The 25,126-nt window shown below is 51.9% G+C and overlaps 13 protein-coding genes and 1 non-coding gene across 14 annotated transcripts; 8 read left to right on the plus strand and 6 right to left on the minus strand.

Moving 5' to 3' along the window:
* Window positions 1-38: 38 nt before the first annotated feature.
* LAESUDRAFT_640838 (uncharacterized protein) lies at window positions 39-3,081 on the plus strand (the record flags this gene model as incomplete). The annotated part of the gene is made up of 7 exons (XM_040903626.1): window positions 39-678; window positions 729-886; window positions 940-1,187; window positions 1,256-1,580; window positions 1,632-2,195; window positions 2,248-2,558; window positions 2,613-3,081. 7 exons carry the CDS (start codon window positions 39-41, stop codon window positions 3,079-3,081), a joined length of 2,715 nt encoding a protein of 904 aa, XP_040769712.1.
* Window positions 3,082-3,295: 214 nt separating this feature from the next.
* On the minus strand, window positions 3,296-3,908 carry LAESUDRAFT_754579 (mitochondrial 30S ribosomal protein S12; the record flags this gene model as incomplete). The annotated part of the gene is made up of 3 exons (XM_040911900.1): window positions 3,296-3,315; window positions 3,369-3,442; window positions 3,496-3,908. The coding sequence occupies 3 exons, from the start codon at window positions 3,906-3,908 to the stop codon at window positions 3,296-3,298; spliced, it is 507 nt and encodes a 168-aa protein (XP_040769713.1).
* Window positions 3,909-4,023: 115 nt separating this feature from the next.
* Window positions 4,024-5,483, plus strand: LAESUDRAFT_720043 (uncharacterized protein). The gene is made up of 6 exons (XM_040907740.1): window positions 4,024-4,446; window positions 4,497-4,613; window positions 4,664-4,786; window positions 4,839-4,893; window positions 4,954-5,059; window positions 5,115-5,483. Exons 1-6 carry the CDS (start codon window positions 4,054-4,056, stop codon window positions 5,329-5,331), a joined length of 1,011 nt encoding a protein of 336 aa, XP_040769714.1. The 5' UTR covers window positions 4,024-4,053; the 3' UTR covers window positions 5,332-5,483.
* A 56-nt stretch (window positions 5,484-5,539) lies between these two features.
* LAESUDRAFT_720045 (MRP-L47-domain-containing protein) lies at window positions 5,540-6,653 on the plus strand. The gene is made up of 3 exons (XM_040907741.1): window positions 5,540-5,976; window positions 6,050-6,216; window positions 6,310-6,653. The coding sequence occupies exons 1-3, from the start codon at window positions 5,655-5,657 to the stop codon at window positions 6,610-6,612; spliced, it is 792 nt and encodes a 263-aa protein (XP_040769715.1). The 5' UTR covers window positions 5,540-5,654; the 3' UTR covers window positions 6,613-6,653.
* Window positions 6,654-6,709: 56 nt separating this feature from the next.
* Window positions 6,710-7,079, minus strand: LAESUDRAFT_640957 (uncharacterized protein; the record flags this gene model as incomplete). The annotated part of the gene is made up of 2 exons (XM_040903633.1): window positions 6,710-6,971; window positions 7,027-7,079. 2 exons carry the CDS (start codon window positions 7,077-7,079, stop codon window positions 6,710-6,712), a joined length of 315 nt encoding a protein of 104 aa, XP_040769716.1.
* Window positions 7,080-7,248: 169 nt separating this feature from the next.
* On the plus strand, window positions 7,249-8,583 carry LAESUDRAFT_720046 (uncharacterized protein). The gene is made up of 5 exons (XM_040907742.1): window positions 7,249-7,513; window positions 7,570-7,665; window positions 7,722-7,820; window positions 7,871-8,290; window positions 8,346-8,583. The coding sequence occupies exons 1-5, from the start codon at window positions 7,265-7,267 to the stop codon at window positions 8,472-8,474; spliced, it is 993 nt and encodes a 330-aa protein (XP_040769717.1). The 5' UTR covers window positions 7,249-7,264; the 3' UTR covers window positions 8,475-8,583.
* Window positions 8,584-10,161: 1,578 nt separating this feature from the next.
* On the plus strand, window positions 10,162-13,911 carry LAESUDRAFT_720047 (uncharacterized protein). Its single transcript, XM_040907743.1, has 15 exons — window positions 10,162-10,335; window positions 10,400-10,590; window positions 10,655-10,945; window positions 11,000-11,020; window positions 11,081-11,173; window positions 11,230-11,339; window positions 11,423-11,539; window positions 11,594-11,618; window positions 11,671-12,417; window positions 12,483-12,612; window positions 12,672-12,772; window positions 12,823-12,924; window positions 12,976-13,380; window positions 13,434-13,499; window positions 13,553-13,911. Exons 1-15 carry the CDS (start codon window positions 10,320-10,322, stop codon window positions 13,718-13,720), a joined length of 2,583 nt encoding a protein of 860 aa, XP_040769718.1. The 5' UTR covers window positions 10,162-10,319; the 3' UTR covers window positions 13,721-13,911.
* Window positions 13,912-13,986: 75 nt separating this feature from the next.
* LAESUDRAFT_670375 (Metallo-dependent hydrolase) lies at window positions 13,987-15,669 on the plus strand. The gene is made up of 6 exons (XM_040905431.1): window positions 13,987-14,011; window positions 14,080-14,284; window positions 14,341-14,409; window positions 14,464-14,693; window positions 14,749-15,386; window positions 15,443-15,669. Exons 2-6 carry the CDS (start codon window positions 14,097-14,099, stop codon window positions 15,656-15,658), a joined length of 1,341 nt encoding a protein of 446 aa, XP_040769719.1. The 5' UTR covers window positions 13,987-14,011; window positions 14,080-14,096; the 3' UTR covers window positions 15,659-15,669.
* A 63-nt stretch (window positions 15,670-15,732) lies between these two features.
* On the plus strand, window positions 15,733-15,804 carry LAESUDRAFT_t4. The gene has a single exon. It is a non-coding gene; the product is annotated as a tRNA-Glu (tRNA).
* On the minus strand, window positions 15,748-16,572 carry LAESUDRAFT_670378 (uncharacterized protein). The gene is made up of 4 exons (XM_040905432.1): window positions 16,428-16,572; window positions 16,224-16,365; window positions 16,071-16,160; window positions 15,748-16,019 (listed from the first exon to the last, which is right to left on the minus strand). The coding sequence occupies exons 1-4, from the start codon at window positions 16,525-16,527 to the stop codon at window positions 15,965-15,967; spliced, it is 387 nt and encodes a 128-aa protein (XP_040769720.1). The 5' UTR covers window positions 16,528-16,572; the 3' UTR covers window positions 15,748-15,964.
* A 297-nt stretch (window positions 16,573-16,869) lies between these two features.
* LAESUDRAFT_641919 (DUF254-domain-containing protein) lies at window positions 16,870-19,306 on the minus strand (the record flags this gene model as incomplete). Its single annotated transcript, XM_040903701.1, has 11 exons — window positions 16,870-17,010; window positions 17,071-17,182; window positions 17,241-17,425; window positions 17,477-17,826; window positions 17,892-17,973; window positions 18,025-18,167; window positions 18,234-18,348; window positions 18,408-18,597; window positions 18,647-18,710; window positions 18,877-19,091; window positions 19,125-19,306. 11 exons carry the CDS (start codon window positions 19,304-19,306, stop codon window positions 16,870-16,872), a joined length of 1,779 nt encoding a protein of 592 aa, XP_040769721.1.
* Window positions 19,307-19,471: 165 nt separating this feature from the next.
* Window positions 19,472-20,978, plus strand: LAESUDRAFT_808972 (uncharacterized protein). The gene is made up of 2 exons (XM_040914107.1): window positions 19,472-19,808; window positions 19,877-20,978. The coding sequence occupies exons 1-2, from the start codon at window positions 19,540-19,542 to the stop codon at window positions 20,616-20,618; spliced, it is 1,011 nt and encodes a 336-aa protein (XP_040769722.1). The 5' UTR covers window positions 19,472-19,539; the 3' UTR covers window positions 20,619-20,978.
* Window positions 20,470-22,564, minus strand: LAESUDRAFT_720056 (Metallo-dependent hydrolase). Its single transcript, XM_040907744.1, has 6 exons — window positions 22,447-22,564; window positions 22,045-22,390; window positions 21,627-21,990; window positions 21,133-21,565; window positions 20,856-21,076; window positions 20,470-20,791 (listed from the first exon to the last, which is right to left on the minus strand). Exons 1-5 carry the CDS (start codon window positions 22,517-22,519, stop codon window positions 20,907-20,909), a joined length of 1,386 nt encoding a protein of 461 aa, XP_040769723.1. The 5' UTR covers window positions 22,520-22,564; the 3' UTR covers window positions 20,470-20,791; window positions 20,856-20,906.
* A 294-nt stretch (window positions 22,565-22,858) lies between these two features.
* LAESUDRAFT_733939 (uncharacterized protein) lies at window positions 22,859-24,476 on the minus strand (the record flags this gene model as incomplete). Its single annotated transcript, XM_040910465.1, has 4 exons — window positions 22,859-23,554; window positions 23,603-23,809; window positions 23,862-24,212; window positions 24,264-24,476. The coding sequence occupies 4 exons, from the start codon at window positions 24,474-24,476 to the stop codon at window positions 22,859-22,861; spliced, it is 1,467 nt and encodes a 488-aa protein (XP_040769724.1).
* Window positions 24,477-25,126: the final 650 nt, after the last annotated feature.

The following is a 25,126-nucleotide window of genomic DNA, read 5'->3' on the forward strand; positions in this document are numbered from 1 at the left end:
AGTGGGGCGAGAACGAGGAGAGGAGCGTGCGCGAGGAGATGTATAGGCGGTGGAAGGAGAGCGAGTGGGGGAGGGCATCCAGTCGTGTGCGCGACGAGCGGTCGCACGAGAGGTGGGTCGGAGGGTCGTTCGACGTGGGCCTATTTTTGGGCGTGGACGTCCTCGACCAGGACACACGGACGAATCCAGCTGGCACAAGTCGGACGGCCGAGATATCATCGTCTCGGAATGTGCCCCTTTCCACCCGTACGGAGACGTTCGTCACATCGCCCTCGCGTCTGAGCATTCCTGGTGCCGCCACGAAGGGCGGAAGGAGCTCCCGCCATGACGAAGACTCCCCGTTGCAGACAGACGAGTCGCGGAGCGCCCATTCCTCTACTGCGCTTATATTCAGACCTACTCCAGGTGCACCGGCTAGTCACTCGCCTCACGTCCGTTTCGAACAAACGTCCAGCTCAAATTCCCGAAATGGGCATTCCGGAGAGCCCGGGCAGAACGGGTTCGCGAAAGGCAAAGGCAAGGCGGTGCACAATCCCGAGCCAGCCGTACAGGAGGATCCCGCGCCTCCCAGGGAGGTCCTTTCACGGAGCGGTGAACAAGTGGAACATACTAGCGCGGGCGCAGCCCAGCAGGCTGACCCGGAGAACCAAGTCAAATGGGGGAATGTTATTATGCGAGGTACGCGTTCTCGAACGACTGTCATGTCCCCTCTTCTAGCTTATACCCAGATAGGATGCTCGTCAAGTTTTCTCACACGGAGGGATCGTCGTTGCCTGCGGAGTTCGACGAGAACGCGAACCGGACGACGAGCCATTTGTACAACGAGGATTGGGTGGAATACATTGTCGTCTGGAGGAAAGACAGGTTAGAGCTTTACAGAGATCATGTACGTTTGTCTCGTGGTCATCCTTGGAGTACGACAAGTGACCGTGCTGTCAGTTGATGCCATGGAAAGACTGGTCCACGGGCCACAAGAAGTTGCTGTTCGTGATCCCGCTGGGTTCATCCACGACAAGGCTATCACTGTACTCTTTCGTTGATCTGACGTTCTGCATCGTCTGCCCTTCTGTGCCGTTGCGCCACCGCTCCAAACGACGATGGCTTTACGGCCAGCGAACAGGACTCAACGCATTTGTCTTCAAAATGAAGAGCCGCACTAGAGCGATTGACTGGCTCTACAAGCTGTGGTCCGTGCGATGTCCACAATCTAGATTGTGATCTTACTTTCTAACATCTTTATCGACACAACTTTTAGGCGGCATCTTGGAGGGCAGCTTCCGCCCTTTTTAGAGATTCGATCTCCGATTCTTGATACACGCATCAAGATTGATATACCCGACAGTGGCGACGTTGCCGCTGCTTATGCGGTTTTCAACAAACAGAATATCATACGCACCTGCCAGGAGCGGCTGAAGCAAGTGGCAGAATACAGCGACCTGTTAGAGCATACGGTTGCTGCCCGTGGTGCGTTGGCATTGGCTTGGCGTTCGGAGACGAATCTCGATTGGGTGTGGCAGCTGGAGGACGTCCAGGGTAGCACGCGAGATTGGGCTATCTTGTGCGGCCTCGCATTACACCAGGTCGGTGTTTGATATCTAGCCTGGGTCGTTCTCTCATGCATTAGCACGCAGGCAGGGAAGCCTGCACATTTGGAGGTTCGGTTGAAGGAACATTATCCAACGCGGCTCCACCTGAAAGATGGCACTAGGCTTGACGAGCCGCCTGCGGTCGAAGGCTATCTAGACCGCATCCGTCCGAGTTCCCAGTTGAAGCAAGCGATCTACTTGACGAGTCATGACGGCTACCTGTTTTCGCTGCACTCCGCACATGCCCACCATCCCGCCCCGCCTGGCTTCTTACCAGTCGACTGCAATCCTGAGACCCTCCAGCGGGAAGAAGTGCATAGAGGTGCACAGCAGATCCTGCATGCTTTCGCGTTGCTGGACCTGCGGAGTATCGTTGCCGTTCGGAGAGCATTTCAGGTCGCTGCGAGACATAGCGACCAGATACCCGGGGGGAACATGCCTGAATGGGAAGACGTCGAAGGGTTCTGGGAGGACGTCGAGAGGTCGGAAAGCGACGATGAGGACGCTGGAGGGGAGACAGGAGCCAATGCCTCGAGGAACAGAACAAGACTGCATATGAGACGGTCGTTTGAGTTGCTGTTGACCACCGGCAGCGTGGTCAGGTTTGAGGTACGATATGCTCTCTACTCGTCACTTTGAGCATTAATGCACCTCGGCGTAGGCTTATTCATGCCAGAACGCGCTCGAATGGATCGTCCGGCTGCGTCCGCTGGTGTCGTACTGGAAGAAACGACACCAGGTCGACGCACGACGAGAAATGGACCTTGCCTATGTTAGGATGGGACGTACTCGAATCACTCCTCTGCAGCACGTCGTCCATGAACATGATTCTCCGGAGGATCTTCTACCCGATCCAGCAGCGCCTCTTCCGGAGCTCAGCTCGTTCTACAATTGGTGCGTGATGGACGGGTGCAGGCCGATGCTTAAGTGCGGCAAACTGTATGCGAGCAAAGGTTTACATGGGCGATACAAGTAAGAGTTTCTTTCTGTAGGGATGGCTGAAGCTGACGCGAACGGCGGCGATAGGCACATTCAGATGATTCTCACCTCCGGCACCCTTATTCAATACCGCATCGCGGGACGACGATCGCTACACCGTCGCCGACACAAGATGATCAGCCTCATGGATGCATCTGTCGTCTCAGGGTATCTCGCTGCACAGTATCTGCCCGAAGGGCAATATGACCCTGACGCACCGCATGATGCGCGGCGATACCAGGATGGGCTAGAAACTGACGACGGCGTTGAGGATACCCTGTTCATGATTTGGTACCGGTCATCGAAAAAAGGAGAGAAGGGGATCGGCGATGTCCGTCGCACCGACATCCCGCCGCTGTCGATAAAGAGGAAGATGAGCGTTTTCCGGACTAGGAGCAGACTTGAAAGAGATGCTTGGGTGTGGGCGATCAATGTTGAGATTGAAAGGGTGATTCGGGAGACTCGCGATAGAGAGGAAAGCATCAGGGAAGCTGGGAATATTGTCAAGACTTGGTGATTTTACCGCTGCCATTCAGAAAACATGGCTACAGCACACGGCAACTTTTTGATATCCTTTTCTGATATACCAACTACTGTTCTGATACATTTTACGGAGTTCGCGCGCATGGAGATGCCAATTTTTTGGTAGTTGAGAGCGGCATCAGTAGGAACAAGGTACGACATGACAAGGATGCAGCAAGCTAGACAATGCGGGCTTGAAACAGGAGACTCTACTGCTTCGGCTTCTTCGCTGCAGATGTGAGAGGTCAAATGGGAGAGCTGCGTGCATGAAACAGCACTCACCTCCGTATCGACTCCGCGCTGTCAATCTGTTCACCACAGGACCAAAATCGTACGCTCCGCGGACAAGTTTATATCTGTAGAAAACGGGCTCGGGACAAGATCCTTTGCACGGATGACATCAACTTACCGAACACCGGGCAAATCCTGCGCACGACCTCCTCTCACGAGCACCACACCGTGCTCCTGCAAGTTATGTCCTTCGCCAGGGACATACGCCTGGAGGGTCTTCCCAGAAGTGAGCTTTACTCGAGCGACCTTCCGCTTGGCGGAGTTGGGCTTCTTCGGCTTCAGAATGAAGACAGAGCTGATGACGCCCTTTTTCTGTGAGTTTCCCTCTAACAGAGGCGACCTAGGCTTCTTCGCCTTCTTCGGTGGCTTCCGCCGTGTAGACTGGTTTAGGGTGACGGCGGCAGGTAGCGAGGGATGGAAGAAACGGGATAGCGAAGGTAATGTAGCATTTTGATAGAAGTTCTGTTGCAGCAGAGAGAATGTCGACTGCCGTTGAAGCGGACGCGACAACGCCCGAAGTGCAGACAGCATCCTTGGTGACCGGCGTTGAAGGAGACCTTCCGGTTTCGGTCTGTCGCGAGTTGACCTACCCTAAAGTCGATCACGGGATGGATCGAGATGCGCGCTGCACTACGCGTTACGGACGCATTTCTGCTCGTGACCACCATCGCACGCAATGCCCGTCGCCAGCTCGTCGCGTCGTATCAGGCGAGAGCATTCTGACGTGATAGAAGAAGACAACCCTACCCAGCGTACCGTCGAGGATGTGGAGGACGGTGAGGAAGACGAAGAACAGGAGGGAGACGAAGTGCAGAAGCCGCGTCGCTCGAAAAAAAGCGTGAGGAAAGAGTCGAAGCGCAAAGTATCGCGAGAGCAGCCTGAAGATGAAGAAGAGGAGTTGGAGGATTTTGGCGACCAGCCCCTCGATAAATCCAATGGAGCCAAGCTGGCTGGCTTCGCCTCGGATTGGAACATGATGCGACGCCAGAACCACACACCGTACTATACCTTGGTGCGGGATGTAGCGACTGTCATTGCTGAATTTGCTGGGAGCGATGGGGCGGAGCAAGTAAGCAAGTTCGCGCATCGCGCCGTCTGTTAACTGACGTCATTACCCAGGACATGGTTGAGATGGATGAAATTATGAGGTCCCTCATAGACACTGAGTTTGAGCTCGTTGCTCATGAAAAGACTTTGGGTGAGTTGAACCAGAAAGTTTCCCAAAGGGAAAAGATTGTAAGTGGCAAGCTCTCACCCTGAATCTTATGCAAATTGAATGAGTGAAGGCGAATATAGTGGATCTCTACGAGGAAGAGGTAAAGCGAAAAGTAGGCAACTACAATAGCAAGACGTCACGGCAGAAGTATGCTAAGTCGGAAGAGTACATCACCTTCAAATCCGCTATCTACGTGCGTTGTCTTATGTCCTCGAGTTACAGTCACTTACGGTGGTGTCAAACAGGAGGTGCAGAATCCTGACCAAGCCATGCCGCCTATAACTGAATTCATTCCGAAAGGTCTGCGCATCCTGATTCTGCACTGTATATGTCATGAATGACGGAACCCACGCATTGCAGAGGATGAGGACGAGAGCGACGATGACGACGACTTGATAGTGGGTGGTGTTACCCAGGACTACAAGTGCCCTCTCACGCTCACGATTCTGGTGGACCCCTTGACATCGTACGTGCAACAAGACCTCATCACATTGTACAATTTGGTCACAGCTTTGTGGTAGGGATAAATGCGGACATTCATTCTCCGCATCCGCAATACGAGATTACCTTGGTACCAGTCGCAATGCGCGCAAGGAATGTCCGTCTTCTGGCTGCAAGAAGATGATATGCCTTGGGGATCTGAGGCCAAACAAGGAACTGGCTAAGAAGGCGAAAGATGCCGCTAGACGAGAGCGCATGCGTAGTGACGAGAGCGATGGGGAGGAGGTTGTCGAGTAATACTACTTTCTGTATTGTATCTCTGCGATTAAGAGCAGACGTGCCATGCGGGGCCATGGTCCTTGTTTGAGCGAGAACTCTTATGCTTTTGATACCCTTACTATAAACATGGACTTGCCAAATATAGGCTACTTATGATGCCGGCTGTCGATCCTCTATGATATGAACGCGTGTGCCGTTGTGACGTGATGCGCTTGTGACATATTGCCTTTCGACGCCGCTTCTTACCTGATCTTGCAGGTGTTGCTCAGGCTTTGCTCGAGCTCAAGACGCAGCTCTGCTGAATTGGCGACCTTACGATCTTGATCATCTTCTCCGTTCACATGTTTCGAACTTTGCAGCCTGTCGTTCTTCGAACGCTCCGTCCCTTGTCTCTCCGGGCTCGGACTCTCGCGACACATGCCGCTGACCTTCCTTCGACCTCCTTGGAAGGCGCTGTGAAGGACGAGGCAGACGCGCCAGTCGATTCTACGCCGGGCGTTTCGACAGACTCATGGAAGGCTGAGCGACGACAGCGTCCGCATCTGGGTATCAAAGTGGACGAAAACCATGGTCTCTGGGCATTTTTTCGCAGAAAAGAGGAACCCAATGAGAAGGTAACCTATGAGGCGTTTGAGGCCATCGACGTAGCCAAGGATGGGAGTGGTAAGTTAACCCTCTAATATGCATAGAAGCTCACCGCTGTGCGTGGGTGGTCCTAACACACAGCCTGTCTCAGGTCGGTCATGGACCGCAGCAGAGCTGCGTCGGAAAAGTTTCAAGGATCTGCACACATTGTGGTATGTTCTCCTACGGGAGCGCAACCTTCTCGCTACACAGGTAGAGGATGCGCGAAGACATAACGTCCATGCTTCTATGTTGTCTGCGTACGACAATGTCCGCAAGGTAGGTTTACCCTGTAAATTGCTTATGCGCTCTTCTCATCGTGTCTCTACATCCAATTCATGATGTTTCCGCTAATTATCTGTATGTACGCAGTGCCGGAAGAGCATGGCTCGCATCAAGTACGTGATCAACGAGCGGCGTTTGGCGTATGAGGCCAAAATCAAGTTGTACGAGCAGCAGAGGGAGGAAGCCATAATTGCTGCTCAGGAGAAAGAGGAGGCGGAGAAGCGGGAAGCAGAAGCTCAAGCGGAGGCTCAAGCTCAGGAGGAATTGGCGGCTCAGCGAGGGGAAGCGAGCGACCCGCAGTCGGCAGCGAGGCTGGCGGGAGCGGGATTGTTCGAGACTACACCAGAATCTCCACAGTCACAGAGTGATAGCCACGGGAAGGAATCATAGGTAGATCTGTATGGTTCCCGCCCAGTCAATCTACAGCGGCATTGCACGCGCATGCGAGATGCTCACCATCACACCGGCCTCCTCAGGCACGCTATGCTTACGCAGAAGGCTCGGTTCCTTCAGCCCTCTGTCTTTTCTCTCTTTCCGCCCACTGCAGCATTTCCGCGCTCACCCAACAATCGCACACCTTGCTATCCTCGTACACTTCCACCTGCCGCTTCCCTCGCCGAAGGAGATGCTCAATCGCTGAAACATCACGCGAAGATATCGCAGCAGCTTGCGTTCTGAATGTATATCGTACAAAAAGCATGAATTTTGGCCGTGCTGCCGGTGGCTTACTATTAGCCATGCGGAGAGCTCTTGTTCGCATTAGCACGGGGCGCAGAGCATCTCAGGCCAACGCATACAGCTCACCGTCTATACAGTGACAGAACCTCCTTCTGCAGGCCAGACCGTCGGGCTGACATGATGAGCTTCCGTGCAAGGTGAGGTACAGACAGGTCAGATCAAGCACCGCGAGCTAATAAGCGAGGCATGCGCGCCAATGCAGCAACACCTCGCCTCGGAGCACATGACCACATACCAGAGCGCCTCCACTTCGGCGTGCACGCCGAGCGAGTCTCTTGCCAGCTTCCACTCGTCGTCTTCCCCCATGCTTCGACCTCACAGTCGCCGGATTACGCACGCGAACTTCTGCAGATTTATACACGGAGAAGCCCCTCTGCTACGTTCAGTGCGCTGCGTCCATACGGACTCAAACACCCAACCGGAAAGCGGCGTCCGAGATCCAGCTGCTTACTGCGAAGACCTCGTCCGGAAACGTGATTATGAGGCGCATCTAGTCTCTCATTTCTGGCCGCGCGAAAGTCGCAGGCACTTCTTTGCGCTGAGAGCTTTCTATGTACGTGAGGTGCATTGATTTCTCCGTCATGCGTTAGAATTCTGGTGCGTACGTAGGTGGAACTGGCCAGCATTCCAGAAGCAGTTTCAAGTCCGATGATTGGGAAGATGAGGATGCAGTTCTGGCGCGATGCAGTCAAGGGAATATCGGACGTACGTTGGTGGCCCTTCTAGCAAATGCTGAAATCCTGGGTGACCAAGCGACGTAGGGCAGGCCCCCCAGGCATCCAATCGCACTTGCACTATATGACGCATGTCAGCATGCGAAGCTGCCAACGTACCACCTGAAGAGGATCATCGATGCTAGAGTAAGCAAACGAGTTGACATGCGGCGCGACGTAACTGGAATGCTTCTCAGGATGCCGAGTTGCACACGCCCACACATATGACGCTGGATTCCCTCACAACCCACACAGAGTCCACATCGTCCACATTCCTCTATCTGCTGCTCTCTTTGCTTTCTCTGTCGTCTTCTTCCGCTCTGTCACATGCTGCCTCCCACCTTGGCATCGCTCAGGGCATCGCCACGCTGCTGCGGGCCCTTCCGTATCATGCATCGCAGGGCCGCATGGTCATACCCGCAGAAATCACAGCACGTCATGGTGTAAATCAAGAGGTAGTCTTTCGCAGAGGTGGTGGCGCCCAGGGAATCGACGATGCCGTGTTTGAGTTTGCGACAGCGGCGAATGATAATTTGTTAACTTCTCTGGAAATGTTCAAGCAAGAAGGCATGAGAGGCCATGTGCCAAGTAAAGCGCGACCGGTATTTCTGACAGGGGTACGTGACCCTAATCACATATGTTGTTGGTACAGTAGACCTGATATCTTATTAGGTGCCTACGAGGTTGTACCTGGAGCGTCTGGAAGCAGTGAATTTCGACGCGTTTCATCCGTCGTTACAAAACCGCGATTGGAAGTTGCCTTGGAGAATATGGAGTAGCTACTACAAAGCCACTTACTGATATTTCTGCTGTTGGCTGCCCAGACCATCTGTATAGTATACATACGCAATTGATGTACTACAGTCTTCCGCCGTGATGTGTGATGCTCGTTGCGCAGAAACCATCAAAATGCCTTGCATCCGCCACGGGTCCGCGTACACTGGAAAGCTAGAGGTCCGATGAAGAGCATGGCGGCTGGAGTGGCTCGGCGTGTTACCTGCTCGTTCTTGCCGGCATCGAGACCATGGAATTATACCAGAATAGCGTGCTGAATGCGTAGCCCACCGTTCATGCTCTCACTTTTGACCACTGAAAGCGCATGCAGCCGCTGTCGGCAGCGGCAAGATCACCCGAACCTCTGCCTCATGGACCTAAATGCGAACACATGCTGAATTTGATGTGTGATGTGGTCCCGACCGACTGACCGCCTTCTTCGCCAATTGGTTTTTAGACTTCCATTGACTCTAAGAAGCGATGGATTGATAAAACAAGACCACATACTGTCGCATTTCAGAAGGTGCTCACCTTCAGCAGTCCTATTGCATTGATTGACAGCACCGTGCATATGCAAGCCGTGTGGAATGCGGTATCACTTCGCATGATTGAGTTCTTCAAACCACGCATTCTAGCGGCTCACCTCGCTGTACATATATCTGTCTTCCCTCTAATCATGTCGTATCACGGGTTGACGAATGTGGATCCTCCACCAGCCTGTCATATCCAGTCCTTCGCACAGAAATGTAGCATATAGTAGTGACTGCGGAGGATTACAAGGCCTTCATCGACATTCTTGAAGACGCAATAAATGAGTTGAAGTGCTTCTGCACCCGGTTCCTGAAGACGTGGAACAAACGTCGCCGCCCGCCTCCGACCAAGCAATGTCGTAATGGAACTCGAGGATGCACACATTCCGCGCAAAATCTCATTCTCGTCATTCCGCGATACCTCCTCCGCGCTCTCAGTGACGGACATTCTTCACGAAGATCTGGGTTCAGGGAGGCTTGTCTTGAGTACTAGTAAGTAACGTGTACTGTCGTTCTGTACAGCTGGAAGCCGACTGGAAGAGGGCTTCAGCATCGCATTTGAGATTGAGTGGCGGCTCGTGAAGTGGGCAAGCCGCCTTCCGTGTTATGTGATTTATCAACTGCAGGAGGCATGTACAGTCGACTATCTCATAATGCATGAGCTCATCATGCATAATATCTCATAATGCATGGCCTGACCCGGGAACCGTGCTCGTCCCCAAGGGGATTATGCATAAAATCTCATATCGCATAGTGCATAACCAAAATTGGATTTTATGCATTATCAGATTGGAAATTTGACCTATTTTGGATGATTAGTGCATGAAAACGATGTCAAGAGCTATCTATCATAGCAAAATTCTCATTTGCTTTTGATGCAACTGCCATGTCTGGGCCTGAAAGCACTCAAAAACCACACCCCAGAGTCACCAAGGAACTGCCTTATCTGTATGTATTTACCGAGTTTTACATCAGTCTCCTTTTCGAGGCACCATGGCATGACAACTGCTCAGTGAAGGGTCACAAATGTCACACTACATAACACAATGTGACACATCTGGTAATGCATACCATCTCATAATGCATAGCCTGAGCCGGGAACCAACCTTATGCATTATGAGATAGTCGACTGTATATTTCTTTGAGCGGCTTATAACTAATTCTAATTCTCCGACGCCGGGAGCACGAGCGTCAGTTCCGCCACCGTGAGCTTGGCCGAGCGTCCCACCACCTCAACCTTTCCGGCTTCCTTTGCCAGCAATCTGAAAGGTCTGGTCGCCATCCTGCCTGGTGTGGACGCCATTGTCTCCTGTGCTTCTCTTATAATCTGTCTCGGAACGTTATGGACCGCCTCTGTGGTAGGTCGCCGACCGCTATGCGCAGGAGCCCCTCTAATTCCGCTGTGGTGCTGCTTTTTGCCAGACGAGGTCATTCAAATTATTCTTAACGAACTTGGCGACCCTGCGTCTTTCAGCCAGATCTCTCAGCGATATCACCGCTTCACTCGAGATCCCTATGTACGCTCTTCCTACTTTCTCTCTCGCTACGGAAGAATCCAAGCACTGTATTGGGCACTGGGGAAAGGAAAGTTGATGAACGAGCAAGTAATCGACGTACGTTCGCAATCCGCCACGCTACTGGAGGAATGTTAATTTGCCCCTGTCTTCGTCTGAAAAGATCATGCTATCCAGCGGTGCTCACCTCTCCCGCTACCTCGTTCAGTGTGCGATCCACCACTATTTCCGCTCGCAGGTCCCCTTCATTAAGGCTCCGTGGGTCCGCACGATGTCACTGTCAGTCTTCACCCATTTCATGATAGCGGCGGCACGCATTTTCGGCGACATCCCTGTCGCGAAAGGCGAAGATGATGGTTCTATATTTACTCTCATCGTGGACTCGGTTCGTTTCCCAACATCAGCACGGCCATGGAAATGGGAAAACCTGAAAGCCGTAGTGGAGAAATACAAGGTGAGATCCATGCAGTTCCATGTCATGTCTTCAGGGAATCTAATGTCCGCCTAGTTCATTCCTTTCTGCCATCAGGTATGTTCCACTGCAGACATGACGTCCAGGTGACTATATGCGCGTGATTTGTGTCTGTAGGATCCCATGATGGTGCAGTTCCCTCTGGTCCTCGCGATTGAACCTCGTCTGCTTCCGTATGCTCGGGCCAATGGATTTCATATGGATCGGAAGGTCGGTGTGCCGCCTATCATCCACCGGTCACAGCCCTCATGCCCTCCATTCGACAGTACCGCAATTTCATATTCAGGAAAATGTTCGAAAAGCAGCCTGTACAATTCGATGGCCTTGTCGACGAGATCGTTCAGAATGTGTTGGAGTTGTCACGTTTGGATCCTCAGTACGGTATTTTCCATCGTCCCCTCCCCATGTTCCATGCATCGCCCTCTCAGGAAGCTGATGAATGTGCATCACGAATATCAGCATGTTTCTTACACGGACGGTTGCGGCGGAGGTGTGCATGGAAGCGCATACAAACGAGCCAGGTTATGCAGCGCTCAGGAAGTTGGATAACGAAGGCTCGCTCAGATTCAAACTCACGTATGTGGTCGTTACAATCTTATTCGCGACAAGAACTTGAGTATTGCTCGACAGATCGGTCGTCGAAGCACTGAGCAAGGTGATCCCGTCATGATTCGTTGTGTCAGAGCAAATTCTGATATATGTAGCAGCTCTTCGTCAACACACGCTCGGTGGCCAGTACAAATACATTCCAGGTTCTTCGTCGATTGCAGCGAGACTATCCGTCACACGACCCAACAGTCCGCCTCGTACTGCTGTGCACCATATTCTTTCCGGACTCGATCTCACTCCCGCAATCTCTCCATGCAACGTCTGAGACATCCCCGGCGCTCAAGGTGTACGTGAGTACGTGTCACAGCAGGGTTGACAGTATGGGGTTGGACCCGGTAACGAGGAGTGACCTGTTCGAACTCCTTATCAATAAGTTCACCCCGGACAGCTTCGTGGGGGTACTTGAGTTTGGGCGAGTGGTGGTGGGTCTTAATAAGGCCGAAATGGACACATTGGTGGAGGAGGTCGCCTTTACTTGCCTGGAGATAGGGTGCAAGGGCAAAATGCTACGGCGACTGGTTGCTACCTATCCAAATCTGAAGGACGATATTGCTGCGTACGTCTTGCGCACGTTCCGACTAAACATGGAGGATCTTCCACCTTCGGAAGACGAGAAGGCTTGCTCAGCGTTCGAGGCGAGGCTTTGCAGAGACTTCATAGCCTTCAGAAGGCCTGGATCTCCTCCTGTGGTTGATGAACCCAATAGAGGCGCTGCAATGGCCGCTGCGCATGATCTACAAGAGCACGGTACAGGAGGACAAGTAGACGAACACGAAGAGATCAGCGACGATGAGGAGGTATTCATGATATCAGCGGAGCAGCCTACCGCCTGCGATGAAGACCTTGTAAGTACTTATATTCAATTTGAGGTAGTTATACTTGATTGTGACAATAATCTTTCATCGTTTAGGGATACGTTGGACAGGATACCCTGACCGTCATGATTCGAAAGGATGAATCATCTTTATCGCGCCGCAGACGATTCTACGAGATGATTACAACGTATTCCGATAGCGTCGGCAAGTTAACGTACCCTGCAGGTACGGTTTTCTCTGCTAGTTCCTGCAATTGCTCTGGCGGATCTTGAATATGCATTTAGACTATGTGCAGGTCGGGCGATGGATCACTGGTCAGTATGGTCCTCGGAGTGCTGTCACCGCGGTTTTCATGCTACACGCTGTACTCAATGAGAATGCCTTCGTATGTCAAAACAGTGACATTTGCGTGCTTGAGTACTCACCGGCGAAAAGGTCCTGCAGCCATCCCTTTACACTGAGCAGTTCGGATCGTCGGTACGTGTGCCGGTCACACTAAAGCACTTTAAGATGCTTGCGCGATTGGGGCGTACACCGGTGAGTAACGCTTCTCGTTGATGCAGCATTAAACCTCTAATATGCTTCCAGAATTCCTCCTTGTTTGACGACATTGAAGCCGGAACGGAGTTCTACTTCAGTGAGGAAGATTATTTATCACAAGAGGAATACACTGTGGTCGTGCCCAGTGGTGGGAAATCGCGGAGTTGCAGAGTGAGAGTGAAAAGCGAGTACAGCAACAAGATGGAAGATACCTCCGATCCCTGGTCAGCCTCTCCGGACCCTTCCACTAGCAAAGCCCGGAGTAATGGACGGGGGAAAAAGAGGCCGCGTCGGAGCGTTGCTCTGGTAAAGACATATGCCATACCAGACAGTGATGACGAAGAAATTACGGAAGGGAAACTCGACGAACAAGTAAAGAAGCGAAGATCAGAAACGAATTTGCAGCGATGGATAAAACATCTGGCAGTTTTACTTAGAGAAGAGCAGAAGAAGGTGAAGATCTTGCACATTCAATCTTGTTAGCAGGTGCTGATGTCTGCGCTCAGCATAAAGAGAAGAAACGGCGCACTCAGGCGGCCGCCGAGCCTGGTGCGAAGGTTCGCGTATTCAAGGTACGTAGTACCGGAACGATCATGGGACGGATCGGGACTGATATCAACGCAAGAGTGATTTCTTCAAGTCCCTATCGACGAATCTCGGCCGTCTACGAATTGTCGACCGGGAGAAGCGGCGGCAACTGTATGGTGCGGACGTATTAAGCGAAGACTACAGCGAAGGCGAAGAAGATGAGTATCATCTGCGGACTTCAAAGCGACGCAGGGTCTCTCAGTAAACCTTCCTCGTCAACTGTACTTGGCCTTGTTAAACCTAGCAGACATACATCACGGACAGCTACACCATCATTCTAGTGTCGTCTGTTCCTACTCTGAGCCTCTTATATGCAACTACCCCTTCTGTGAACCCGTAATGTTACTCCATAGTACCCTTCTGAGATGAGCGATGCAATTTGCTGCAAATGGCCGCAATGTCGTGTGATCGTGGGTGATACTCTTTGGGGGGCCAAAACGCAGCGAATGAACTGCTGCGGCGCACTGCCAGCCCTTAATAACCAACAAGCGCAAGCGTGCGTTCCTGTCCCGAGGGTTCGGTTGTAAGCTAACATTTGTGTGATACGTTGACTGATCATTGTAGGCACTGTGAGTGCAACGATGCTTATCATCCGCAACGTCTACCTAGCCCACGATGACCACAAGATGAACAAGCAGCTCTTTGACGTTACTTGTGAGGCCGGTCATGTTGAAAGCGTCGTCCCGGCTGCCAGCGGCAGCACTGTGAATGATAGTCCTTCCCATATCGAACAAATTGATGGACAAGGACGGAGCATTCTTTTGCCCGCGTAAGTGCTCCCTCAATTATTGAAGCGAGGATGTTGACAGACTGTACGACGCCTAGGCTGTGTCATGCTCACATACACCTTGACAAATGTTTCATCCTAGATCAATGCGAGGAGCTCATTACAGGGTACTGTTGCATTCACATCTAGCTGTCAAATAAAGTTGATAGAGCAACCTTCAGAGACTTCGCAGAGGCTCTTCGAGTTACCGCGAAAGTGAAGAAAACATTCTCCACAAACCTACAAAGCCTTTATGACAGAGGAAAGCGGATGATCATAGACAGTGTGAAATGCGGCGTTACAGCGATGCGAGCACATGTCGAGGTCGATGAGACCGTAGGTATGAGCTGCATAGAAATCGGACTCAAGCTCAGGAGTGAATTCCAAGAGGTTTGCGACGTGCAAATTGCTGGTCAGGTTTATTGAATACCTCTTCGCGTTGACGAACTTACATACCGTTCGTAAAGTCTTTGCTCAAGATCCCATTTTCGCCGGAGAGGCATCAGAGGAGACCAAAAGTCTTTTGCTTCTCAAGAATGCTGCTCAAAGGACAGGCATCAGCATCATCGGTTCCGCGCCATATGTCGAGGCTAACGTCGCTTATGCCAAGCGAAATATATCTGTCGTCTTGGACATGGCATATCAAAACGGTCTGCATGTCGATTTCCATCTCGATTATAACCTTGATCCGACATCCGAGCCTCTCCTTTGGTTCGTCCTCGACGAGTTGCGGGCTCGCATTGCATCAGACTTGTGGCAGCCGAAAGCCTGCGTCTGCGTCGGTCATGATACTCGCGCCACGCTCTTTTCCAGTGAGGAGTGGAAACGCTTCTGTCACATCGTGGAGGAGGACAAGCTTCCGATAACTCTGGTTGGCCTCCCTCCGAGCGATATCTACATGATGGGGAGGAACCAGGACCAAACGCCGCGGGGAACACTTGACGTCCCTCGTCTAGCAAGAGAACACGGCCTCAAACTAGCGATGTCGGTGAACAATGTCGAGAACGCATTCACTCCTCAAGGCCCCGTAGACCCACTTGCTCTGTGCACAATGGGTGTCGCGTTGTTTCAAAGCGGGACAAAGCAGGATTGCCGAAGCCTCATTGTGCGTCAATGTCTCCGTACGAACTGCTGAGGACGTCTTTGAGAACCATTTTACAGGAAGCGGTGACCATTAATGCGCGAGCAGCAATTGGGATTTCTACTCCGGAAAATCCAGTGCCAATCGCAGGAGACAAAGCCGACTTTGTTCTGCTGCGAGGGAATAGCTCGGTATATGCTGCCGCTCTGAATCCAGTGTATTCACGTACAACTATTAGAAACGGGGTTGTTGTCGCTGAGAGGCAGGTGTCTGAGTGGGTTCGAGAATCAACATAGATGTTCAGTGTTGAATTTTTGCAGCTGATAATGCAATTAAAGATCTTATAAAATCGTTAGAACGACAAATTCAGTCCGATATGGTGTAACGGCTAACATTACCGCCTTTCACGCGGTAGCTCGGGGTTCGATTCCCCGTATCGGAGGAATATTTTTGCTTCATGCAGACTTGCGGAGCTACATACACTACCAGTACCTGTAACAGCGGCATACAGAAAACTAGGTCAATCGTAGTCCACCCATCTACATCAAGACTATTCCCCATCGAATACCCTGCGATTACAGCAAACCTTGCCAAGCCGACAGCTACTTATGCCTACGGGATCGTATGCGTTTGCCGTTTTGCACAGCAGGACCATGGCTATCACCTGTGTAAGGGAGGCAATCACATGTATGTTATGACAGTACACACCCTCGGATCTTCTTCTTTGCCTTTGGAGGATGTGCAAATTCTCCTGGCTCTTGTCCTTGGCGGAACTTTTCCATACACCATAGGATATACCTACAGGCACAACGAAAACGCTTCATCACAAAATATACATGGATTCATGGCAGATCGACTGACCTACGATCTCGCACGGCAATTCCTGCCTTCTTCATTTGATGGCCGTCAACCTTCCATAGATCTTCCCACTTTTCAGCTGTGACTTTCGTCTCTGCGGATCTTCCAATAGCCTTCAAAAATGTCTCAGGAGAGGATATTGTGCCTGGACAGAGGGACAAGCTAGCAAGGATGATCAAGGAAAGAACCGAGCTAACACCGTCCTACCTCGCATTGGGGGAACTGGCTGAAGAGCTGCCTTGCTCACGAACGTGCGGCAGAGTCGCGGCACTAGCGAGGATAATTGCGGAGCTAGAAAGGATGACATGGAGTCTAATCCCGGGGCGCGGAGAATAGGTGTGCGCGAAGGTAGTGGCCCACGAGACGAATCGTCCGCCACACGAAGATCGCTATCTAGATCGGGCGCTTATTGGGAACGGTATAGAGATGTCCCTGTAACGTAGCGCGTCTTGTCAAGACGTGCTGTCTGGAAAATTCGCTCGCAAAGTCACCATATCTATTGGTGAAATACGTAAACAAGGGCGCCAGCGAACAGTTGTTCCATTATCCCTGTACCTGCGAACTAAGATGGCAAAAATACTCCAGAAAATGAGAAAAGCGTCAACAGAGGGTATCTAGACACTACGCAAACGAATTGGATGAAACAACATTAGAACACCGGAGCGTCTAGTAAGAACAGCCGCCTCTCTTCCTTCTGCACCCAGCGCGCCACCGCATTGGCAGCGTTCATAACAGCACTCTTCGGTAGAAGCGGAGACAGCGCAAGGTAGAGTTCGTACTGCTGTGTAATCTGTCACGAAGGCCCGTCAATACGAGCGGAATCGGATAGATCAGGGTGAAAGAGCCGCACCCAGCCCATCACACCCTCTCGCTCCGTACGAAGGTACTGCAACTTGAGCGTACTGGCCTGACCTGATTTGGCATGAATCGCGTCATAGAGCGTTTGATAGAGAGTGATGAGCCTACAACATAGGATTGCTGGTTAGCACATCGTATAAGAAGTGTGAGCGATCTCCTCACCGTCGCTTCTCGTTTGGTTTATCATAAGGATCCTCATAAAGCGGCATTGTCACTTGCACATGGGACCGGGACTTGTATACAAAATGACGCAAACCAGGGATGCCAAGATCTCCAACGGAGTATTCAGTATTGCCTCGGTCTATTGCATCGACGAGAGCTCTGAACAATCCGTCCTGTTTCAAACGCTGTTTACAAGACGTGAGAATCGTAAATGAAGTATCGGTCGTGAGACGTACGGTCGCAATGCTATCACACCAACTCCGAACTGCTTCGAAGTTCGCACTGCCGCTCACAGAAACTAGGCATACCTCAGGTGAAAGTTTGCGCGTGACATTCACCTCTGCACCGGTACTTGCACTTGTATTGTCCGGTCTTTGCTCATCATCATGGGCAGAGACACTCTGGCTGTCACTCTTGCTCGACCTGGGTGATATTGACGGTTCGTTTTCTCTATGCAGAAACATCACGTATGCGTTGACGAACGCGGAAGCATTGAATTTTGGCAGGCAGATAGGAAGCCAGGAGGCAGCCGCGGAAGAGTTGACAATGGAGGGAGCGTGAATAGTATTGATGAGAACATGGAGATCTGTTCGGAAAAAAGACAGCAACTAATCCGCAGATACAGTAAGATGGGTGTAGAGGAGCTCGTACCTGATGGGTGTATGGAATGCTTCTTTGGCCTGACCAGTGTGATAACTCGTTCTTGAGCTATCAGGATCACGTACAGTATATCCTAGGCAATCGATGAGGCTTTGCCGCCGTAATTGCACTATTGTTACTCTACCTTGATTTTGGATGTCGGCACCAGTACATCCGCAATGCTCTTTCGCAGCACAGGCTCCACCTTAAGACAGTGCAATGAAAAGGTGGTCATGGCAAGATCCCATTCTAACCTTGCCAATAGCGAATGCATGAATGGTTCTGCCCCTATTTCAGGCAACGCTCAACGTAAGGTGCGAAGATAAACTTTTACTTCAATGTCAAACTGCTTACCGCTTAGAAGTCGTCGCAAATCGAAGTTGGCTCGTCGCTCAAACATACGCCGCAACTGCTCTGCCGAAATGACGCTGAGGATCTGCAGATGTAGATATTCAAGGTGGAAACGAGTCTTTCTTCGCCAACGTCAGAGTTTGAGATTGGACATCGACCAAAGCTTCTTTAGCTTACCACAGACTCAGGTTCTCCCCAAGACGACACGCAGACGTAGTATAAAGGAGGACGCAGGAGGAAAGAGATGCGTGTTTTGCCGGCATTTATGCAGCGTAGCTTGTCTCCGTCATCCAGATAGACAGACACTAGCGCTTGCATGATTCCAATGGTAGATGTCAGACTCTCAGAGGATTCGTCTTGTTCTTGACTATGCCGAACTGTTCAGCAGATCACACTGAGAGTTACACGATGCGCACCTCACAAACACTGGTTTTCCTGCTTCTGTCAGGACAAAGTACTGTCTAGGAGGATAGTCGTCCACTGCATATTTTACTCATGAGATGTATCCCGCCCGGGAGCAGTACTTCCTACCTGGAGTGTGAGGCACGTCATCAGTCTCTACCGCCTTTCCCTTTCGAGCACTGCTCTGCTGCACTGATTCTAAAGGGTGTGAATGGAATGAAGTCGTGTGAGCCATAACACTAACCATCCGAAGGCTCCCGCATGCTCAGAGTGTGTCTGAGCTGCTCGCGGAGTTGCTGTTTCGACTCTTCATCTTCCGCATGCGAATTGTGTCTCTCATTATGGGATTCTGCCTCTCCATCAGCTGGCTCCAAGTCTGGATCGGGATCCTCGATGAGCATGCTCCCAGCCACGGAGGAGTCAACATTCAGGGAAGATGAACTCGAGCTATGAACTCGACTTTCGACACGCTCGGGTCGTCCGACCGCTAACAGCTCTGAAGATGGATGACCTGAGGTCGGCACGGACAGTGTTGAGGTTGTCCCATGGCTGTAGACTCGGGAATACACCGAAGGCGCAGGTTGCACTTGCGGGGGTGCCAGACGCGACGGCGACGATATCGGTGTACCCGCGCGAGAGGACGCCCGAGACAACGATGTGTTTGGCGTAGACATGCGAGCAGCAGGGGCAATAGGCAAGCTTTACGATGTAGATGGTTCTGAGCGAACAATTGAGTACAGTCGGGCTATGTCGCTTTCGTGATGGTACATGCAGTGATGGGTGTGTCTATCGAGGGCGCCTGTGGCCCTGTGCATCTTGGCCTCCAACTTGGCCCCCCCCCCCCAACTGCCATCGCCTGCTGGCACAGCGCGACATTTGTCTTGTCGGGCAAACCTCGGCATCGAATATGCAGCTACAGACTGCGATCAAGTACGAACGTGGGGAACCATGGTTTGAAGACGGGAACATTGTCCTACTTGCGGACCAGAGCACTGTCGCATTCAAGGTTCACCGGGGAGTTCTATCGCGACACTCGGAGATATTCCAATCCATGTTCCAGCTGCCGCCTCCCTCGCAGTCAGAATATATCGAGACAGTGGACGGCTGTCAGTTGGTTCGTATGTATGATCTCCCTGCCGATCTAAGCAACCTGATCAAGGCATTATACGACGGTCCGTAAGTAGCTACTTTGCACCACCCACCCCCAACCAAAACCTGTCTGTTCCACTCATTCGTGCCTACAGCTCCTTTCAGAACCGCAGTGCAAGAGATTTCTACGATGTCGCAGGCGTCCTGCGTCTCTCCAACAAGTATTTCATTGCGCATCTTCGATCCCAGGCGATCCGTTTTCTCTCCAAAACATGGAGCTGTACACTTCGCGGACACGACGCCATGCTGCAGATGGCTCTCGACTCTCATCGAGTGGACGGTCTGACGTACCCATATGTGCACCCGCTTCACGTCCTTAAGCTTGCTCGCGAAACCAATGCTCAAGTTCTAGTCCCTTCGGCGCTGTACTTCCTCTCACTCTACCCACTGCAGGATATCACGCGAGGGGATCATCCTAAATTGCAGGTGGAGCACCCTTCGCGTCCCTCTCCTGAGCTCTCTGCGCAGGATCTGCAGGACTACACTCTGATGTTCCAGCATCGGATCGACCTGATGCTAGAATTCGTCCAGAACGTGGACACAGCTCCCGGAGCTGGCGCAATGTGTACAAATCGACAGGGCGACTGTTACAGTGTCTTTTCAAGGCTGGCGAATGTGCTTTCGCGCTCCTGGCTGGCGAGGACGGGCCCTCTTCACTTCATGGTGCAGGCCGTCGATCAATTAGCTGAAGACCCAACCGCTTGCCATCCTTGTCACCGTGCATTTCGTGAACACGTGTTCGCAAAGCGGCAGCAGATTTGGGACGAGCTCCCGAGCATCGTCGGTCTTCCAAATTGGGAGGAGTTGAAGGCCAGCGATTTAGGGTCGCAGCCATAGCTGTTCAGTGCTCTTATGCCGGCGATTGTTTGGTGTAGCATTTTCTTTTATACTTATGTAACGCACTCGATTGTTTTATCATTCGAGACTTTGTTCTACACTCGTCCCCGCTCCACTCAGCCCGTTTACATGATTACGTCAATTCCATTTCGAACGGATGTTTTCACGAAATCCTGAGGGCACCACGGCTTCAGATGAAACGGATTAACCTCCAGCCGGGTTACATTGTTTGCTCACCATAAACTCGCCACGCAAGGGCGATTCACATTCTGGGAATCCGACATACCTTCAAACCAGTCTCTTGCCCTGTACCCACATTGCACAGCGATTCCGTCCATCGCCTATGCACCACCATTTCTCAATCATGTCCGTCGTCAATTCTCTCTTGCTCAAAGGATTGTCATCGAAAAAATCCAGCGGACCGACACCCTCTCCCGTGTACGCGTCGAAGAGTCGAACTGCAAGGCCAAGCCGTCAAGATGTGAACATCCAAGACGGATGCGGTTCCGCTTACTGTGCTGTGCATCAAACGGCACGCCAACCACAAATAGGCCGCACCCGTCTGGCAGCCCTAGCGCAATGGCGCCTCCACGGGTTGCGAGATACAGCGCCTCCTTCCAGTCCACTGAAAGGTCAGTTTGTGGCTCCCACGTCGTGTCGTCGGCAGCCCGCATAATTCGCGAACCTTCCCTTATACGGGAGACCGCGACCGCCTGCCGCATGCAGCTCATAATGTTGATATCATAACCGCCTGCGATGTCCGTGCCCAAGCCGACTTTCACGCCAGCTTGCAGCGCCTCGCGAAGCGGAAACGGCTTCGCGGAGAAGTACGCGTTCGACAGAGGACAGTGGGCGACTGCGGTGCCATACTGCGACAATTGAGAGAGCGACGGCGGAGAGAGAAAGGTGCAGTGTGCTTGGATCGTGCGTGGCGTGAGGAGGCCATTCTATTCATATCGTACAGTCAAGCGGGATATATGCGCACCATAGTGGTGATGGTGGGCTTACTCTCGCGAAGACTGCCATGTCGTCCATGCCACGCTCGCGCTTGACCCATTCCATTTGGTCGTGTGCCTCGGCCATATGGCTCTGAACGCGAAGATCGTCCTGCGCAGACATATCGCCTAGCCCTTTCAACAGCTCGTCCGAGCAAGTAGGCACGAAGCGTGGAGTCAGGACCGGCTCGACCAGCCGTGCATGGCGCGGAAGCTCCGCGAACAATGCACGGCACTGGTGTGAAAAGTGAAGTGCTGCAGATAAAGCTGCTTCTGCTGTGTGCTCGACGTACGATGTTCGAGAGGAAATATCCATGGATAGCTTGCCTACATATGCTCGGATACCGGCCTTTTGCATGACCTTCGCTAGTATCAGACTAGTCAAGGCGAACGCGTGTAAGTATGCTTAGAGTATAATGGCTCGCTCTTACTTTGTTTCTGAATTGATCGTACCGAAGAGCAATACGGCGCCGGTTCCATATTCGATAAGTCGGGCTGCGAGCCGTGCATATACCTTCTCCGCTAGAACAGGGTCTGCATCTAAGCTCTCTTCAGCTTTGAACGCGTATTCATCTAGCCATTTCATCAAGGGGAGGTGCAGTCCTGTCCCTTGGTAAAGAAATTGAGGTGCATGCAGATGGAGGTCGCAGAACGTCGGGAGGAGAAAGCCTCCCCGCGGTATGAGTATGAGAGGTTCCCTCGCATTATGAATCAAGTTTTGAGACTCTGCAGCGCATGCTGGCGCAACGTGGGCCAGGATTCCCTCGTCATTGACATCTACAGTATCGCATAGCTTCAGTGGCATGGCCGCTGGTGCGTTGTATCCATCTTGCCTAAGAGATAATCTTGCAAAATATCGATTTGTCCGAGATTTGAACAGTGAACAAGGTCTCCTCTGATCAACATCTGCCGTGGGTTCGTTGGCTAGATAATCAAGATGGGCGTTCGGAGGTGCAAATGCCGCCACATCGTTCTTGATCCTGCCGGGCGTTATGAAAGGTAGCGCCCGGAGCTAGCGCTGAGCGCTGATCGGGAGCTCTTTTTGAATACAATTTATATCCCGCGTGCTGCGAGTACGATAGACAGCGGCCAGTAATGGGTACATAGGTTATGAGTGTGATGCAGAGGACGAAGAGGGCCTAAACACAATGCAGACCTCGAATATCAACAGAGTTGAATCCACTCTGGATTTGCTCATTCAATGTGAGGTTAGTAACCATAATACATGGATGCATGCTATCTGACCTATTTCCCTGCGTTCTCCCGTTCCCGCATGCGCACATACTTCGTCAAAGCCTCGACCATAGGTCGTCTTCGTCCCTCTGTGAACAAAACCTCCTCATGGCCAATGTCGGTGCGGTATATGACCTCTGCCCCATCCCTCTGCCATCGGAAATCTTCCCCCTTTTCGCCTGTCAAATATTCTCTCGCCTTTTTCGCATCTAGCAGCAGATCCTGTCCTCCAATTGCGACAGTGACCTTCCTGCCGTCAAGCTCATCCTTCCAGAGACTGTTATCCATCAAGAACATATTCCGCGAGACCACCCGCGAAATGTCGGGATCGCGGCAAACAAAGTACCAGAGCAGCCATTCCGTTGCGCGCCGCGGCGGACGATATGCGAAATTGTACGAGAGGTCGGGCCTGAAAGCCAGTAGTGCAACAGGGTCGGCGAGAACCATGGCTGCAATCCGCTGGGACAGTGCGGGGTCTCGGAGCATGTAGGTGGTGACAAAGGTGCCGTAAGAATGCGCGGCTATAACGACCTCCGATAGGCCGTGATGGTCGAGGATCTGTCGGATTGCATCCATCATAGCTTGTCGCTCGAGAATGGGCTTGGAAATCCGTGTGCTGAATGAGAGGTATTCTATAGCCAGGATACCAATATCCGGGTCTGCGGCAACAATGTCGAGCATGAAAGGCACATATGGCATGAGCCCCATCTATGCTGCTCGTCAGCTAGACAGTACAAACAGAGCAAACAATCTTACCCCGACGCCGTGAAGGAACAGTACTGGCAGCTTAGACCTGCTACGGTGAGGACGATACCAGTACCCAAGCTCTGGATGAGGCGACGGCTTCGAGAATAGGACCGATGCTCGGGGTGGGAAGCACGGTATAAGGCGATGTACCTCATAGTGCTCGAATCCTTTCCATAGCAACACAGCGGACACGCAGGTGTCAAGAAGTGCGACGTTCTAGGCGCTGTTTGAGCGGCTTAAACATCACTGACAACAATTTTGTTCTTACAAGGTACCAAATCAGGGGCCTGTGAACCATAGGCACTGGGTCGAGCGTGAGCATCATGCCCTTGCCACTTGCGCCTGGCTTGTCTTCAAATTTATGGCCAGTGGTAGTTTCAACTCGCGAGATATACTCTTCAAGTTCGTCCTTCCACTCTGGACGCAGATCCTCGCGCCTTGCGTTGAAAACATGAAGGAGGAGAACGTCCACTAGATTTTCCCGTGATATGTATACTCCTGGCTTGTGCAGAACATAGAGCCATCCCTTGGGCCCGTTTGCCGAACAGAGGTCCGGCAGGCATTTGTTGAAAAGGGCTCGCCGTTGTTCGCTTGACGGAGTTGGTGGCAAAATAGCGGGCTGCTCGAGGAGTCAGTTCATCTCGCTCCCGTAAACCACGGGTCTTCGCACCTTCTGTAGCAGCCTTTGTCGAGGAAGATATACGAAAACATAGAAAGCAATCTCCGCCAACGCATACCACCCAAGCCACTTGGAGAAAATCCAGTAACCAGCATAGTAGCTTAACAGCATATATGCTACGCTTAGAGGGGCCACCAGTTGTAGGCAGATGATGAGTACTCGGACGACAATGTAGTCGGCCTGGAGTGGCAACTCTGATCCCATGACGTCTTCTACCTTCGTTAGCAGATGCAATGACACTTTCAAATATGCATCGCGAACCTCGTCGGTGTCCTCTATATCTTGCTGAGAAAAGAAACTGCGAAGACAAGAAGTTAGCAGACTGCAGTTGATAAGATGCCTGGAGGACTTCGTCTATCCTCGTCAGAGGCATAGTCTATATACTGCCCGCCAGGTGCCTGAGGGGTCGACAGAATTAGAATGGGCGAGTACGGCAGCAATGGTCACAGGTTACGCGACGATCGATTTGTTTTCAAACGGAGTCATCGACGCTACTTAGATGCTACCATTCCTGGCCAGCGACTGTTAGCAACACACAGGCTCTCGGCGATTCATTGACCGAGAGTCAACTTAGCCCAAACACGCGGCCCAGTGGCCATGCCAAATGGACAGCGCTCCGAGAAAGCAGTATGTACATTTCTACACATGAGCGCGTCAGCGTCAAAAGGGGGGCGATCGCAGTGACGTAACGATAAATTACGGGACTGGCAGCCGATGAAATCGCACTCACCAAGTTGCGCTGCATGCCAACCTGCCGGTCCTACGGGATAAATACAGTTAGGAAGACCGAAGCCCCTTTTGCTAGCGGGATTTTAGCGGCCAGTAAGACACCTCCACTGCAACGTGACAACATT

The sequence above is a fragment of the Laetiporus sulphureus genome (assembly GCF_001632365.1).
Source record: "Laetiporus sulphureus 93-53 unplaced genomic scaffold LAESUscaffold_2, whole genome shotgun sequence".
Classification (NCBI taxonomy): Eukaryota; Fungi; Basidiomycota; class Agaricomycetes; order Polyporales; family Laetiporaceae; genus Laetiporus; species Laetiporus sulphureus.

Bases quoted from the DNA above. Each gene is read 5' to 3' on its own strand.
- LAESUDRAFT_720046 (XM_040907742.1), top strand. From the start codon at position 7,265: ATGCTTCGACCTCACAGTCGCCGGATTACGCACGCGAACTTCTGCAGA. The intron at 7,666-7,721 runs GTACGTTGGTGG...CAAGCGACGTAG, and splicing joins CAGTCAAGGGAATATCGGAC to GGCAGGCCCCCCAGGCATCC. The intron at 8,291-8,345 runs GTACGTGACCCT...ATATCTTATTAG, and splicing joins GACCGGTATTTCTGACAGGG to GTGCCTACGAGGTTGTACCT.
- LAESUDRAFT_670378 (XM_040905432.1), bottom strand. From the start codon at position 16,527: ATGTCATCCTTTCTAGCTCCGCAATTATCCTCGCTAGTGCCGCGACTC. The intron at 16,161-16,223 runs GTCAGTCGATCT...TTGTGCCTGTAG, and splicing joins ATTGCCGTGCGAGATCGTAG to GTATATCCTATGGTGTATGG. The intron at 16,020-16,070 runs GTGTGTACTGTC...CACAGGTGATAG, and splicing joins GCAAAGAAGAAGATCCGAGG to CCATGGTCCTGCTGTGCAAA.
- LAESUDRAFT_720056 (XM_040907744.1), bottom strand. From the start codon at position 22,519: ATGTTGATCAGAGGAGACCTTGTTCACTGTTCAAATCTCGGACAAATC. The intron at 22,391-22,446 runs GCAAGATGGATA...GCGATACTGTAG, and splicing joins TTTGCAAGATTATCTCTTAG to ATGTCAATGACGAGGGAATC. The intron at 21,077-21,132 runs GTAAGCGGAACC...TTGGCCTTGCAG, and splicing joins GCCGTTTGATGCACAGCACA to TTCGACTCTTCGACGCGTAC.
- LAESUDRAFT_720047 (XM_040907743.1), top strand. The intron at 11,619-11,670 runs GTGATCCCGTCA...TATATGTAGCAG, and splicing joins TCGTCGAAGCACTGAGCAAG to CTCTTCGTCAACACACGCTC. The intron at 12,613-12,671 runs GTACGGTTTTCT...ATATGCATTTAG, and splicing joins CAAGTTAACGTACCCTGCAG to ACTATGTGCAGGTCGGGCGA.
- LAESUDRAFT_720043 (XM_040907740.1), top strand. From the start codon at position 4,054: ATGCCCGTCGCCAGCTCGTCGCGTCGTATCAGGCGAGAGCATTCTGAC. The intron at 4,787-4,838 runs GTGCGTTGTCTT...GGTGTCAAACAG, and splicing joins CCTTCAAATCCGCTATCTAC to GAGGTGCAGAATCCTGACCA. The intron at 5,060-5,114 runs GTACGTGCAACA...GCTTTGTGGTAG, and splicing joins CTGGTGGACCCCTTGACATC to GGATAAATGCGGACATTCAT.
- LAESUDRAFT_720045 (XM_040907741.1), top strand. From the start codon at position 5,655: ATGTTTCGAACTTTGCAGCCTGTCGTTCTTCGAACGCTCCGTCCCTTG. The intron at 5,977-6,049 runs GTAAGTTAACCC...AGCCTGTCTCAG, and splicing joins CGTAGCCAAGGATGGGAGTG to GTCGGTCATGGACCGCAGCA. The intron at 6,217-6,309 runs GTAGGTTTACCC...GTATGTACGCAG, and splicing joins CGTACGACAATGTCCGCAAG to TGCCGGAAGAGCATGGCTCG.
- LAESUDRAFT_670375 (XM_040905431.1), top strand. From the start codon at position 14,097: ATGCTTATCATCCGCAACGTCTACCTAGCCCACGATGACCACAAGATG. The intron at 14,694-14,748 runs GTCAGGTTTATT...CCGTTCGTAAAG, and splicing joins TTGCGACGTGCAAATTGCTG to TCTTTGCTCAAGATCCCATT. The intron at 15,387-15,442 runs GTGCGTCAATGT...ACCATTTTACAG, and splicing joins AGGATTGCCGAAGCCTCATT to GAAGCGGTGACCATTAATGC.
- LAESUDRAFT_808972 (XM_040914107.1), top strand. From the start codon at position 19,540: ATGCAGCTACAGACTGCGATCAAGTACGAACGTGGGGAACCATGGTTT. The intron at 19,809-19,876 runs GTAAGTAGCTAC...TCGTGCCTACAG, and splicing joins AAGGCATTATACGACGGTCC to CTCCTTTCAGAACCGCAGTG.